Genomic DNA, 16,099 nt, shown 5'->3' on the forward strand with positions numbered 1-16,099 from the left:
ACCCCCACCCCCCCATACACACATACACGGCGGTGGGTCTATTATCATTTATTGTTTGTTTTGGTGCTAAGAGGAAGAAGAAGAAGGTGATAGCGCGCGCTTCTCGTGCATTAATGCACCCCACGCCGAAGGAAGTGCGTGCGTGCGGAATCGCGAGTGCCGGAGAAATGTGAAACGGAAGTGTGGGTGGCGAAACAAAGGGCTGCTGCGATTACGATACAGCCAACAACCCGCACCCCCCGGGGGTTGCTGGTGGGGAGAGGGAAGAGCAACGGTTCGCGGGATGGAATGGAATGTGGGCATGGTTGGCGAAAATTAATCTGCCAAAAAAGGGGAAAATCGCGGATCGAGCCGTTGCGCGGCACCGTGGTGGATCGCGGTGATTCAGTTTGATGGAGAAAATTCTGAAGTAAAGAAAGAAGCAAAAAAGGGGTTTTTCCTCCTTCAGAGCCAAGTGACCCGGCGCGGTCTTGGCCCGTGTGGGTGGAGTGATTTTCGCGAAGGTGTTTCGCCTCGCAGAAGGGGGCGAAAGAAAAATGGGAGACAAGCCCACCTAACCGTTCCGGTGCGTTCCGTGTTTGTGTGTAAGGAAAAGCGAGCCAAATATATATATTCATTTCGAAGAAGCAAAAAAGCGAAAGGAGCTAGAAAAAATAGTTCCATCAAACGCCAGTGTGTGTACGTGTGTGTGTGTGCATAGTGATTGCAGGTTGCGTGTGCCCGCGCGAAGTTCGAGTTTTCTTTCGCGTGGAGGAAAATCGCGCGCGCGAATTTTCTTCGCCCGTGAAGCGCGTGTGTGCGTTGCGGCGCGTCGTCGTCTCCGGGTTTGCGACGCGGAAGATGCGCTATCGCAGCGCATCATCGGCGGCAATAGGCAGCACGATTCAGTGCGACCCACCAGCATCAGCAACACCGTCGTCCTGAGGGCGCTGATAGCGAGCGAGTGCGCGGAGATGTAGCGAACGGTGCGTGCGGAACCGGAACAGCAACAGAAACAGTACCTTTCCCGCGACCCGCCGGCTAGGCCAGTAGTTTCCTTTCGGGCGGAAGTTGCCAACACTTCCACCCGCTTTCCACGCACCAAGGCCCCATCCTCGACGCTTGATCCGGCCAGGAACCGTCTCCCGTCTCTTCATCGGCACTGTCGACCGCGTCGTCGCTTGGGACGGCCGGCGAAGTCGGTGAATTGGACATGAACAAATCGCTATATCCAAGGTAAGGACATTTCGCATTGATACACATTCTGCCCACCCACCACATTCTATTGGACCGCGAGCGGATGCGAATGCCTACGCCGCCGACGCGCGGCTGGATTCACCTTCGACATTTACATCTTATTGGACCGACGGCGCCGGTTTGGCATATCCCCGTGACAAAATGTTCGCCGATGAAGAAGTCATATTTATTCAAATCTCCACCCGAAATAGATTCTCCATGGCGGTGACGGGTTAGCAACGAGGGTCCTTTTTTTTATTCCCGCTTACGGCGGGCGAGGCGTTTTACATGGGTTTTATGGAGCGAGGCCAAGCATTTTTTTTTGTGCACGCCAACCGGAACAAAGTGCGCCGAGAAAACCGGCGCGAGGCCCCTGTGGTTGGTAGTAAAATTCACGAAAAAAAACCCCTTCTTTAGGGTTGATGGGAAGGTTTTTATGTGTAAAATTTGTACAGAAGATCGCTAAAAGCATTCCCCGAGCGACTTCTCGGGTCGGTTGTCATTCGACTGTGGAATTTCACTTCTAATCGCGCATCTCGGGAAGAGTTGGCGTTCTTTAAATGAAATTACTGCCCTGCAACGCCGCCACATGTATCAACGTTAGCCGTAACGAAAGCCGATCTGCATCGGTGGGATTTAAATTTTATTTCCCTGTAGTTTTAAATCTTTCGCCGGAAGTGAGCAAAAAAAAAACACATACCAACTTTTATTGGCTTGCAAAAGTCTCCCAACGGGGGTGCGAAGTGAGCGGGTGTGTGGCGCGAAAAACGATTAAAATACGAAGCAAAAACTTTTAATACTTTCCGTTTTTGTGCAGTACACGGTCCTGCTGGTTTGTGCTGAAGGCGGTTGGCTTCGGTTCCGATCACCCGCAGCAGGACAACGAATTAGACGATGTCCTCTCTGTCGCTTTCTCTGTTGCTTTCTCTCTTTCGCGCGCTCTTTCCTTTCCACCCACATTCAGCCCATCATCGATGGTAGCAAGTTCGTGGAAAATGTAGCCGCTTTACGAAAGGCGCGCTCTTGGACGCCCCGAGTGTCGTACGCGCGAGCAATTTTCTCTCGCCCTTCGGACGTTGGAGCAGTTGGAGCATGACGAGGGGTTTTTTTCTTGCACCCTGCGCCTTTCGAACCCACCGAGACGCCGAGAACGGAAACGTAACGGCAGTGAGCGGGGAGGGGCCAGCACGACAGAAATGGGATTGGTGGAGCTTTTGGTATTAATTAAATTTCCTTCTCTCTGCCACTGCTTAATCGGGCTATGGTACATTGCTGTGCGATAAAGGATGCTTTTCCGTCGGCCCGGCTCGCTGGCTCACGCTGGGCTATACCCCACCGCGTTGGGTGACCGGGAAATGCGAAGGCCATCATCGAGAAGAAGCAGAGGAGAAACCGTGGACGTGGGCCCCAACAAGGCCTTCATTTGAATATCGAGATATCTTCTGCTCTTGTTTCCGGGGAAAATCCGCTAGGTTGCCCTCGGCTTCGCATCCGGAAGGATGGTTTCCAAGAAGCCGCGGGTCGGGAATGGGCGAGTGGGTGGAAATGGTTCGATTCTCGAAATGATGCAAACTTTTCCATCGTGTGCGCCCTTCCATCGATTCTGCTTACAGGACACCCACCACCAGAGCGTATCGAATGGGGAGGAAAAACCACCTTCGAGATATCGGTTGGCGTGTTTTTCCTGCTCAAGGAGACAGGCACCAAGCATGAAGGCCGCTACGTTCGTCCTTTCCGCTAGGTAAAGCTTTTCGCACGTTGGGAAAATGAATTTTAAACAATTTTTCAAGATTTTCCACACGTAATCTCGCGTACGGCTCGTCGAACGTCGATGTGAGGCGGAGCGTATCTATAGAACGGCTTATATTTCCGTCCGTTTCCGCATTGAATCGCGGCCGGCTCGTGGCATCCGTTCTAGTCGTTTTCCGTAGAATTTCACTCCTCCACAAGGAGGCGCAAATATAGAACGATTTTTTTTTCTCGACCAAACTCCGAAAAGCATTGGCGTTTATATTTATGGCATCAATAACAATCGTTCGGAAGCGCGTTCTCTAATGACAGAGGTGCTGGAAAACCCGCTTGCTTCTTCTTATCATTTCACATTGTTTTACGTCCGGGCAAGCGGAAAACGGCAAAGCGAGAAAAAGGAGCATGAAAGGGAAATCGAAACTCCCTTCGGTTTAATAGTATCGGTTCTCTGGCGGTGGGAAATGAGAAATGGTTTCGTTTATTTTTGATTTAGCGTAAACCGGCGTAAAATCGAAAAGACCCCGAAAAGACGAAAACCAAGCGAATTATTTCCAATGCGGCTCGAACGTTTGCTGTTAAATTGTCAACCTAATGAACCGCTTCGTTGCGAAGTTCAGCCACGACGCAATTCGTCATTCAGCCCCAGCAATATTGGGCGCGCTGTGTAAAGGGCGGCATACAGGGAAGTGACGCAAGGACGGGCACTGAAATGGAGTCGTCGATGCTGTATTGCGTTAGTGTTCATTTTCATGCTCGGTTGAAATAGATATGGCATTAATTTACCCTTCTGCCACGAACGTTTGGTGATGCTTTTATTATTATTTGGTGTTTCGTGAAAACGAATCATTAGATGGGAAACAAGCGATAGAAATTGTTTACCAAACGTATCGGTTAGTGTATTTTGATTAGGTTAAGAACGGCAGTTGGTAACCTTCGGTCGGCACGAATTACTTGTTAAATTATGTAAGATTACACCATGCAGCCCATTTCCAATGTCTACGAGTATTAAACTATGTTATGCGTATGACCAACACGCATGTTGTTTTGTTTAACTTGTAATGATGTTTATATGAGTGATATTGAAGGGAATTCGTTAACTAAAGTTCTTGTTTTGGATGGTTTCCGTTCATCGCCGTTATTTCTATAGCCTGCAACTAGTTCTGACAGGTGCGTTTATTATGTGCAGCAATTAATTCCGCATCACTCTTGTCAGTGTATGCAAATTTAGGACTTTCTTTTTGCATTTTTGCGGAGCGTAGATAGCAATATAGATCCTGCCGTATTCTTTCGTCCTTTATAATAAACACTATCACAGCCACCAAACGAACCACGGCGCGCGTTTCCGTGATGGATTACGGCGAACCAAACCCGCACACGAGCGTTCGTGAATAATGGCTTTTGGTGGGAGATTTGCATTTTTTTTTTACGTCAGTTGCAACTCTGGCGCTCGATCTCGAACGGGCCCAGGTTCATTTATTTATAGTGACACCATATTTCTGTCACCGGTGTCAGAAAATGAGGGAAAATGGGGCGAAAAAAGCATGGTTTTCCACTGGCGTGACGGGTGCGGTACTCGAGAAAATGTTTTTCTTTTATTCTTCGCATCCTAGTGCTGGCGTTTATGCGGTCTCGACACACAAAGGTCGATCGTTATTACGGGTTGAGATGAGAGGATTCAATTGAAATATTCCGGTTGACCTTAGATATACGAGAACCATGGAGAAATGGCTAAACGATAGTGAGGATACGGGAGAGATAATGGTGGGACTGTTACTCGAAGCAAGGAAAAGCCCTTTTTTATTGAAATACCGCTACAAAGGGATTCTTCGTTTTTAATCTAGTGTTGGAAGTAGACTAACTGGAATTTCGGGACTTTATTGGTCAAAGAAGAGGTTTGGTTTGACTCCTGTTATACATATTAATAAACATCTCGAGCTGTTAGATTGTTTGTTCTCTTTGATAAAATGCAGGTTTTTTGTCATCACATAATTGTGGTCTAGTTTTACGCAAGGCCCAATTGTATTCAGTTCGTCTAATATGACGGTTTGAATCTGGTTTCAACCAATAGAGCCAATGCTATTAACGGTACTTATATACTCGATATAACTACACCCAATAGAAAAACACACATTTCCTTACATGGGGCAAAATGAAACTCTCTCGTTGACTTCTGGAACGTTAACCCTAAACGTTCCAATCCAGAGCACTTCTGCTTCTCGGTCGTACGAGCGCGAATACCCGATCGCGTCGCGGAATTGCCTCAAAGGCGGTCTAAAACGATTGCGAAAAGAAAAACTTCAAAATGGCTACGCCCGAGCAAAGGGGTGGGCAGGAAAACGCTACGCCCATTTGGGCGGAGGGAGCGTCACATCGCCATCGATGGTGATGGCGATTTCTGCGAATTTGATGCGCCGTGCTGCGGCCCCATTACAATCGCGCTCGTGACTCTGAGCGTGGCCGTGTAATGGCGCGTCAGTGCGCGAAATACATTCATCGCGGCTGGCCACGGAGACAGGAACAAGACAAAGCCCTGGGCGGATTCAAACCGTGGGGTGGTGGGTACGCACGGTGTTCATAGGGGTGATAAGCTTTTAAAAATGGGGCCTGCGTCGATGCGCGCGCTCTAGTGCGCCAAAAGGAGCGACGGCGATTAATCTAGGTTAGCACCAGCGCTTTGAATGCCGCCACCCTAAAAAAAAACATCCCCCACAAACACATACGAAGTGAGCGGGCGGGCACGATTGTTAAGGAAGCCACCCCTCCCACAATGGCGCCGGGAGAGCCGTGGGGACGTGTTCTGTTTCACTCGTACGCAGGCAAAAACGTACACGCGCGTAAGAGAGACACTTGCCGGTCTCGAGGGAGTCGATTTTATTTATCGCCACAAACGGTAAAGGCGATTAGAATTGCACCGCTGTCTTGTACATATTCATACAAACGTACTGAGCTCAACAAGTGGGTGGAATTGTTGCGTGAAAAACCGCGATAAGGGAAGCTGCGATAAAACGCCTTTTCTTAATCTAACAGGTATCGCTCACTAAAAACAAAGTTTTTATTAGTATTTATTCGTTCATGAAATTGTATATTGTCACTCAAATGCGAATTTTGACGGTTAGTTTACTTTGCATAATGTTTAATTCATATCAGCCTCACACATTTATTCAAGCTTAGTTTTGTGGCAAACTTGCGACGTTGACATGCGTTAAAAAGCCTTTTTTTCTCTTCCTCGGTCGGAAAATAGTGTAGGAAGTATTAATTAACATTAATTTGTACCATTTGTCAGCTCATGAAATAGCTCCGTAGTACCTGACGGTGCGTACTAACAGCAATCAGCGTGCTCGAGCAACCGCGCAATCAGTGTCGCACATCAAACATAATACAACGCTTCGTCGACTGGTGTAGTAGTGTTGTCGGGCGGGTGAGTTTAGACTGGGGGGTAATTGCGCGGCTAGGGGGTTTGTGAGAGCGAGAGACAATTTCCACCCTCCCTAGCCAAGCTAACGTGGTTCACAACATGGCGAATACTTCCCACCAACCACAGTACTGTGCAGATGCCTGGTGACCATGGTGTAGAAGCGCGTAGTTTATGTTAGCATTCTCTCGTTTCCGGCGCGACACAGAAATGGGGCATATTTACGGGCCTTTCCCGTTTTACAGGAGAAGAAAATCGTCGGTATGTGTGGTACGGAAGTTAGAAATAAACACACACCGAAGGAAAAGATGGATGGGATGAGATGTGCTTTTGTTTAGCTTAATAATGAAAGTTTTCTAACAAAAGATGAATTTCTTTATTGATGATTGGGCGTAATATTTGCCAAATATTGATTAATCTCCAATTTGTTCGTTTAGTATCAATTGCAATCCCAAAGATGGCATTCTTCTATCCTATGATGAAGGTTTGTTGACACAAAACATATATCTTGTTTACGCGACCTTGGTCGCACTATTCTTTGTCCTGTTTTCGCTGTATTAACAATTTAACTAGCTTAATTTCACGCGCACTTCGCTCTTCCCGAGTTGTCCCTTTGGCGATGATGACTTTGTATTCATGTTCACTTTGGGCCTATTGAACGGTAAACAACTACCCGTCGACGGACTTCAAGAGCAGTTACCGTTTGTAACCAGCACAGGGTGCAGTACCGAAAAGGGCCAACAACAAACCCTACAATGGGTAACAGCGGGAGGATGAGTGATGACGGGCACGTACACGCATGCCATTGCTCGTGACGTACAGAACGGAATGGAATTATCACTCTCGGACAGCGTTTGGCGTCATCAGGAGACGAAGCAGGTTGTTTACAGTCGGTCGTTTGTGAAAATGGGATTGAAGCGAATAAATAGTTTTTTTTTTCGTTGCTTCCGCGGCTAAAAAAGCGAATACAAACAATGTTGTCCCTTCTCTATACTTGTGATAAAATATCGAGAATTATTACACACAACGTAATTACGAGCTGCTGGAAAATACAAAGGCCACAAAAATGTATGTTCGGCATTTTACTCATTCAAATGAATGGCTAGTTGTCTGGGTAATCATGGTTCAATTAATATATCAACAACAACAAAAATCTCTTCAAACACATAGCTCGTTGGAGGGTGCTTGATCAGCAATTAAGTGCACAAAAAATCGCTCAACAATTTTCTCAATTTCCCCAGCGATGAAAACAGATACGGAAATACAAGCACATGAAGTTCACTTGAAAAAATAATAATATTGCCTGTTAATCGCCTTTCGTGTTTGCTCTCGACCGGGCAAGCTGATGGAGCGATGTAACTTTGGTGGTTTTCATGTGGTTAAAGAAAGCATAAAAAATATGAACACCATTGCGCAACGAAACACGCGTAATAACTCGGAGAACGAGCGAGATAGGCAATGAACAAGTGCGAATCGTGTGGCTTGTGTGGTTATGATAGCCTCGTTATGTGCAACGACCGTTCATGCAGAAGTGATTATTTCAACTTTTTTGCGTTTGTTTCTTTTCAAATTCATAGGGAATGCTGTGATCTATTTTACTGTAGAGCGTTCAATTTAATACTATGAGTCGAGTTTACCCTTAGTCATTCTCTTCATCCAACTCGTCAAAAATCTGTCACAACTTAACATTTGTTTAACACTTAAATATGTTCACATAAATTGAAATATACCAGTTGGTGGTACTACATTTTATACGAATAGAATGTTGTGTCTACAAACGTTCGAGCTCGAGTTCATGAATATTAAATTCCAATAGAAGGTATGACGGGGGTGCGTACGTAAACGTTTCGTTCTCTTCAATAAAAGCAAGAAAAAAAGTACTGGCGCTAAACTGCCATGGGGCGAAAATAAAACCACCCTTATTCGCGCGTGCGTATGCCCCAACACCTATCGTGCTGCATCATCCACAACGCCATCATGATCATCGTGATTATCAGCTACTCGTCGCTCACCAACTTTCCTTCCCAACGCGGCGAACAGAGTGTTCGTACTTCCGGAACTGTCGGTCATTTGGTGCGGTAAAGCATGAAGAATAAGACATGACACACGCTAGCGATCTGCGGTCAAAGAACCACGAAAAGCAGGACGGCACATGACGGCGTAATATTTCAATTAATTAGTGTCAGTTTGTCGGGGATGCACATTTGCCCCGCAGAGCATCGTGCAAAACCGGAGGAGCAAAAATCGAAACGGGAACTGTTGCAATTCGGGCACTGTATAACCACTGCGCTCACGGTGCGCCCACAGGATATGCACGGGAAAATAAAATAAATCGAAATGTGGCAACATTCCCACAAAATGGTTCCACATTCAATATCGCTGCTGTCGGGGTTTTATCCGATGGCCGATTTCGGCTCGCTCGTTTCGACCGCGGGCGGTGAAAAGCGGAAAATATTTATGAAAAACTTACCTGCAACTGGAAAACGACAAGCCTCCGGTCCCTTTTGAATCTGCCCGGGTTCGCCTGCTTTCGCTTTTCACGTGTTTATTTGCGTGTGGTTGAAAAGATTCGCATCATCCGATGGTGTGATCGAAAATATACGCTGGCTTTAATTATCGACGCCATCTGCCTTCTCCCATCGGTGAGTGTGTGTGCGCGTTATTCAGGACAGTGGTAAAAACAAAACGGACGCGCGAAGTGCGAGGAAGAAACAGGGCATCATTTCAAAAGTGGTTTTAAAAATTAATTCAGTTATTTGGCAACGGGAGCGGAAAAGCATCGAAACACGAAAATAAGCGACACAAAATCCTGATTTATGTCACACACTTGAAGTGTCCGGTTTGTATGATTCAACTGGCGGATGAGCATCAAAATTTCACCCATAACACCTAACATTCGAATCAAAGTAACCTTTTTTTCCCTTCGACATCCACCCGGATCTAAGATATTTCAACATCCGAGCGATCTGAATCAGCGCGCCGGAATTGAAACCTGGACAGGTGAAAGTTGTTACACACTCCGAGCCAAGAGCGTATGTATGATTGTGTGTGCGTGCTTGGGGGCTTGTTTCTCTCCTTCATTCGCAGCATAGAGTGAGTTTTTGTAATGTTATAACATTATTTTCCTTCGTTGCTGTTTGGGTTCCGTCACGTTTCCGAAAGTGGAGAAATCTCATGCTCACTCTCTCTTTCTCTCTCTCTAGCTCTCGTGCTGATGGGACGGGTTTGTTGAGCCGCAAGGGGATTAAGTAAGGGTACGTCCCAAGGGCGCGGTAGCTCCCGCGAGTGGTGGTGATGGTGGCGTTGGAATTTAAGCGGAGCAGGTGAAGGTTGTCGCGAAGGTTGCGGAGCTCACCGGAGCGGTCGACTTGGAAGCACTTTAAACCTGGTGGCCGTTTTACGATCGTGTGTTGTTTGCAAACCTGCAAGAGTGGCGCAGAATTGGGTAGCAGCAGCAGCAGTACCGAGAGATTGGACTTTCTAGGTGACGAGTTGTCTGCAAACTTTGCAGTGTGACCAAGGTTGAAGGGTCCGACCAGCATTTAGCTTTCGTGCGAGAACGCCACCACCTCTGGGTTTCAGGCTTACGATCACTTACGGGAATGGGGCTGTTCCAAAAGGAGAAACTCGAAGTTGTTGTCTTCTGTAGCAGACGGTTTCGCGCCAAGCGGATGCATTTTTAAATAGTTGTGTTCTATTTAATTACATTAAAAAGTTATGCGGCGACTACGAAACCGGTTTCGTGTAACTAGGGCGCAGTAAAGGTTGCCAATTTTGCTGCATGGCGGCAGAAACGATTTCATTTCGGATAAGATTAGCTAAGTTGATAAGTGTGGCTGAACTTTTTGAAGGCTACCGACCATTAGGTCTGACGATTGACCCATTTAGGGTTTCTAATTTTGCTGTTGAGCTGTTAGTATGATGAGGTATTGAAACAACCTTAAGTTTTTGTAATATATGAATTACAATAAAAAAAACAATGCATGCACCTTTTTCATAATCAAAGCGCAATGCCGATTTATACGTGATGTAAAATTACTAACCCCGTAAAGCGCTCGTGGGATTAATAAAATAAGTAATTAAATTTCAATTTCACGAACACGGCTGTAAATCGGTGAGGTTTACTAAACATAATAGTAGGAGACTGTTATTGCTGTCCAACTTTATCGTTTATTTGGGCAACGCATTCTAAAGGTGGAGATACTTTCCAGACATTACTTTCCGCATTTGCTTTGGGGCAAGAGTTTTCAGCAATCAATTTCATCCCCACAATAAACCACATTTACGTGTTTGGTTCGGTCTCTGGCTGTGGCGCTTTCGCACGCTAGAATGGGGGCACAAAAAAAACGGAATCCTACTCGTACACTCCTACCAACTTTCGTGTCGGAGTCGATGATCCTTGAAAATGGTAATACTCCATAAACCGTTTTCCACCTCACTTCCAGCGTTGGATAGGCGAAAAAGAGAGAGCGCAAAAACGGGATCCCGCACCGGGAGATGCACGCACCTGATAAGCCACGTGGTAATCAAATCATAAACCATCATATTTATCCACCAGTGTTCGTGGCAGCACCAGGCGTCCCCGCGATGAACGAACCCAAACCGGGTCGTGGTGCGTTTTTGCGGTAGCATATGGGACGAGGCTTTTTCTCCGTCCTGTGTGTGCCTGCGTTGGTGGTTTTATGTTGGTGTGTGGGGCCACAAGAGACAGCACCATTGGCGCGGGAATAAATGTGCAGCTATTAAATCACTGGGCCTCGCACATTCGTCCGCTCTGATGTAGTTTGGCGACACAAACTATAGTAGCGCTCTTCCGGGTTAGGTCTCCGGTTTCTGTTCGGTGGAGAACATGCGTGCGTTTTGCACTTCCTGCCGTAGTGGCAAAGCGGAATCGAATTAGAACGCCCTCGATGATAATGAAAGCACCAACTTGTTCCGATACAGCCCAGTGTGTTTTATGTAGCGAAGTGAATAATCAACATTAACAGTATTTTTTTTATTTTGCTACGCGTGATCATACTAGTACCAATCAGGATCAAAAATAACAATTTGACCTTGACCGTTTATTACTAGCCCTTTTATGTAACGCAGCGTTTTCTATTTTAGTTCAAATAAAAATATCATAAAGGCAGATATGTATTACGTGTGCACGCGCAGTGCATTTCCCAAAAGCAATTAGTTTCCAAATTGAGTTTCACGAATGGACCATGCCGGTGGTGGTTCGCGTTCGAGAATATGTGCGACAGAATAGCCCTTCAAAAGTTCACAAATCAATCAAGCCCGCTAACCACGTTTGCTTCACTCGCCACTCTCATGCGGGCAGAAACATAAGGAAGCGAACGATGCGCAGTTTGTTTATTGGGTTAGTTATGCTATTGAGAAAAAAAAATCACTCACCCTGTTTCGGTGTGTCGCTCCGCTTAATTCTATTAGCAGTGAATCGGCGAGACGCACTTCCTTTTCGGGTCCGGCAGTGTTCACATGGTTATGGTTTGGGGTAGAAATATATTTTTACCTTGTTGTATGAACTATGAACATATACGGAAATTTGAAGTTAAATATTTGATGGGATTCCAAACTAAGGTATATAATAGCTCTGGATTATTTTTATAGGACACCGGCATGAATAAATTTTATTGTTATTTTACCGTTTATGAGAACCAAATATAATTAAAAAATTTGTTTGATATTGTTAGTGAGAATAAAAATAATATAGTTAGTAGAAATAGTATTGTATTATTTTTGCTATTCAAATCCAATCAAGTTTGCTTTCGTTATGTAGTTGTAGTTGTGTAATTTTTTATTTTTTCTTTTGTTTGACACATTCCTGCTAATGCGTATTTCGAATTAGCTCCACATCCTTGGGGTAGGTTTTGATTTTAGGTACAAGCGCGCTTCACGCTCAAAAGGGATTCATTTACTATATTTTTCAATTAATTTAAATCACCAAACGGAATCCTGTCCTTAGCTCCACGGGTTGGTGTGTTGATTATAAAGTTTATTGATTACATTAGCTATTTGGTGCGTAATTCGCCAAACAACGGCAATTGATACAGGCATGCTTTTTCGATTGCAGTTAACACCTGATCCGCTCCTACACCGAATCCATTGCATTCCCAGCCGCATTGCCTGTGATATGGGTGCATTAAATCGATACCGTGTAATTTGACTAGCCGGCAACAATTGATTAGTCTCGATCCGGAAAGAGAAGGTCCAGCGTAGGGTAATTTAATTTGCTGCAATTTGTCCTGATCAAATCTCCCTTTCGTGCCTTTATCTTTTGGGCACAGTTACAACGTTTCGTTCGGTTGTGGCATATGCTAATGGAAAGCCAAATGAAATTTATCGAATTAGGTACAGTTTTTGGGAATAAAGGCCGTTGCATTGCGGCTTAATGCCAGATGTGTATTTGGAATTTGTTTAACGAGCAACTAGCTTGCATATCTGGCGTGGGTTCGTTTTTCATTCAGTTAGTGTGCTTTAACTTCTGTTATCATTTTTATTACCATCTGACCGACATTCTCTAGCATTACGATGTGGAATCCTATTATTTGCCTTATGTATGCGAAAATCAACCCACAACCACGGCGATTCTCGCGATGGCAATCATGGCTTCTAGCTTAGCCGTATGGTTAAATTTACCGTTGATTATTTTGCACCCAATGATTATTTATTTATGCGTTTGATTTTTTCATCTACCACTTGCGTTCGTATGATTCGCCTAGCTGCCTTTCTCTCTTTCTTTCTATCGTCTTTCTTACTCCCTCGCCGCCAGCAACCCAGCACCAGTGCAGCGCCATGATGCAATGGCCGCCGTGCGCAAAATGTCTAGGTTAATGACGCTCAGCCATAGCGCAGACAGGCACCGGTTAGTGATTTTGCCTTTTCCCGTGCCATTTTTTTTAATAACATAGCAACCGCCTCGCAGTTGGCATCCCTCGTAAGTTCAGCGACTTCTGGGAAGCCTTCCAGCGTTATGGGGCAGAGTCGCGGTTCGCGAGCAGCGCGTCGTGTTCATTAGAAGCAGCAGCATATGTACACGTTTACATATTTACACATGTGCCTTCTGCCTGCCTCTCCACTCAACATTCTCGTGGCGGCAGAGCATACCGAGACATACCGCACGCTCACACTCACAAGACTTTCCCGTGCGAACCGCTCGTTACGGACTCCTCGAACTGCTGCTACTCGCCATTTGCAAAACCGATCGCAGATCGCAGGCATCGGCCTTCTTGGGGTGGCTCGTTTCAAGACGCTCATAGCCGTGTTTCCACAACATACCCATACTTAATACACACCTAACTGAACTCCGTTGGCACGGTTGGCTTTGCGATAACAAAATCTAGCTAAACAAATTTTGCCTCGTTTGGCTTTTTCGGGGGTGCATTTACGCACCCTCCGTTAGTTGCTCACATTTTGCGGTTTGCTACAGTCGGCTTCTCACCCACCAACGCCATTCGCAGGACGGAATTGGGCGGTTTGTGTGGCTTCCTGTGAACCATGTAATCATTCGCGTCCGTGGTGTAGCTTCGCGGAAATTTAAACGATGGAAGAGCGGTCACACGGCGCGCGTTCCATTCACACCGAACACTGAACTATCAATCATTGCTGATAAGCCCGGGCTCGTTGTGTTTGCTCAGGCTAACACGCTGACGGTAGGGACATTGTAGGTTTACAGCAAATTGCATGCAGCTTGTGTGAATTGACGTCCAGCGCTTATGAGCTGGACATAGAAGCATCAATGTTGCGGAACTTCTTTGTAAATGGGCTGTAGAATGACTATAATATTATAGAATTTCTTCAATATAATGCTGAAACTTTTCTAAAGAGATTTCCGCGATTTTTTGCGGCATTGAAGGATGAACATTTGCATCATATTATTTTCGTTATTTATTCAAACGCGTGAGACACATGTTGATCTATCCGTTTGGCCTTCTTAAAAAGTAATAATTCTGCTATAAAAATTCGTAAGTGGTTTCCAACGAACGCTCGTTCGTGTTCGACACAGTGTTTGATTGAAGGACCGCCACTGCTGCTGCCGCTGCCAATGTTCTGCAGCGTGTTTGCATTCAACTTCCGTTTTTTACGGTTCACTCTCGAAGCAGCGTTTGAATATCGCACGTCGGGGGAAAACTTTTCCATCCCGTTCCGACCGCAACCGGACAGGATTAGAATTTCATAAAACCCAGCGAACGGTGCAGTGGAAAAGCTAGTGGCGGAGAGTGGCGCGCACGGAGATGGCGTTATTTTTGCATAGCAGATGCAACGTACTGGACGCCGTACGAAGGCGCCATTCCCGGTTTTCCCTTATGCCCGCACCTCCTTGGAAGCAAACATGATGGCCATCAATTTCCGTCGCCAACGAGTGATGCAACCGTTCGCGTCCGTTGTGGATGAGAATAAAATTCACTTTTAACCAAGCAAGTCGCCCCGTCGCCGATGTGCATAATTTGGTGACGTACGTTGCGAGACCGAACGGGAAAGGGCACAATCGGGGCGAGATTTGTGTTTCCGATGAATCAGAGAAATAAAATGTGAAAGGAACCTAAAATGATATAAAGCAAAATGTCAAGCAATCCTGCCGGTGGAAAGGGGCGAGAGAGAGAGAGAGAGAAACAGGATAGGAGCAACATGCACTCGTACCACGGGTCCTTAGCACTACGTTTGTGCTCCAACCGGCACCAGCAGAGGATATAAAATCGTCCTGCGAATGATAAAGAATGTCCTGCGCAGCGGTGCCATGCTTTGTCCGGTGCGGTTCCTCGGGATGGGTTCATGTCCTTTTTTGCAGCAGTTTGCAAACCGGCGGCTTTTCCACTCCACCAACGGGACCGGATGGAGGGGCCAGGGCGATTAAGTATGCATCATGTATAGACGGTGCAGTTGCCGCCGTCGTCATTTTGGTCGGGCTCGCTGGAACGGTGCGAGATCTGTACGTGTGCTGTGCGTGCCAGACTGGCGTGATATGTCCCCGTGTGTATGCGTGTGTGTGTGCGTGCTCGTTGGTGCGAATGAGCGTGAGTGGTGGTTTTCCCGGGTTTTCCAGCGTTCCGTGTCTTGCCCGCCAGGAGGAAAATCAAAGTAAGCGGCAAGTGCCAGTGGCACTATGGGTGAGTTTTCCTTCGTCTCGAATTTGCCTTCTCGCTCACCGTCGCCTGTCGGGCGCAAAACGCCGGCAATGGGGAAATTGTGAAAACCCCCTGTTGGGTTCACCGGGAACGACGCGGCTGTGGAACACATTTTCGAGACACAGTGTCCACTGGAAATGCCGGGAAAATGGAGAGAGAGAGCGAGGGCAATCGTTGCGGAGCCCGAGCGAGGCGAGCGAAGTGAAATGATAAATAAATTAGCATGAAAACTAGACCCGCCGCGTACGGGTGCGGAGACGCCCGGGAAAAGCGTGCCAGAGGGACACGTTTTGTAGAATTTTGTAGCATCTCTCTCTCTCCCGCTCTCTACCCACCCGTTGGCGTCCCATTCGTGAGAACATTTCCATCACGCCCGAGGCGCATGGAAAACAGGGCACTGACACGCTTGGGAACGATGGGACCGTCGATGGAAGCGTACAGCTCGTCCTGCGCGTCCTGCGAGTCTCTACAATGTCCTCACGATCCTCCGGGCGCTTGTTTCGATGGGCGCTCCATCGTGCACCGGGTGCTGGGTCGGTCCGTTCTCCAGGACGGTAGAGCATAATTTTACTGCGTTGGCCATCATCATCATCAG

General features: G+C 46.5%; 1 protein-coding gene across 1 annotated transcript in view; it reads left to right on the plus strand.

The window, feature by feature from the left end:
• Positions 1–1,172: 1,172 nt before the first annotated feature.
• Positions 1,173–16,099, plus strand: part of LOC128725613 (AF4/FMR2 family member lilli) — a 60,939-nt gene continuing 46,012 nt past the window's right edge. The window contains exon 1 of the mRNA XM_053819370.1: positions 1,173–1,215. Within this exon, the coding sequence (XP_053675345.1) occupies positions 1,193–1,215 (23 nt within the window). The 5' untranslated portion in view covers positions 1,173–1,192. The remainder of the gene's footprint in view (positions 1,216–16,099) is intronic.

Source organism: Anopheles nili, chromosome 3 (assembly GCF_943737925.1).
Source record: "Anopheles nili chromosome 3, idAnoNiliSN_F5_01, whole genome shotgun sequence".
NCBI lineage: Eukaryota > Metazoa > Arthropoda > Insecta > Diptera > Culicidae > Anopheles > Anopheles nili.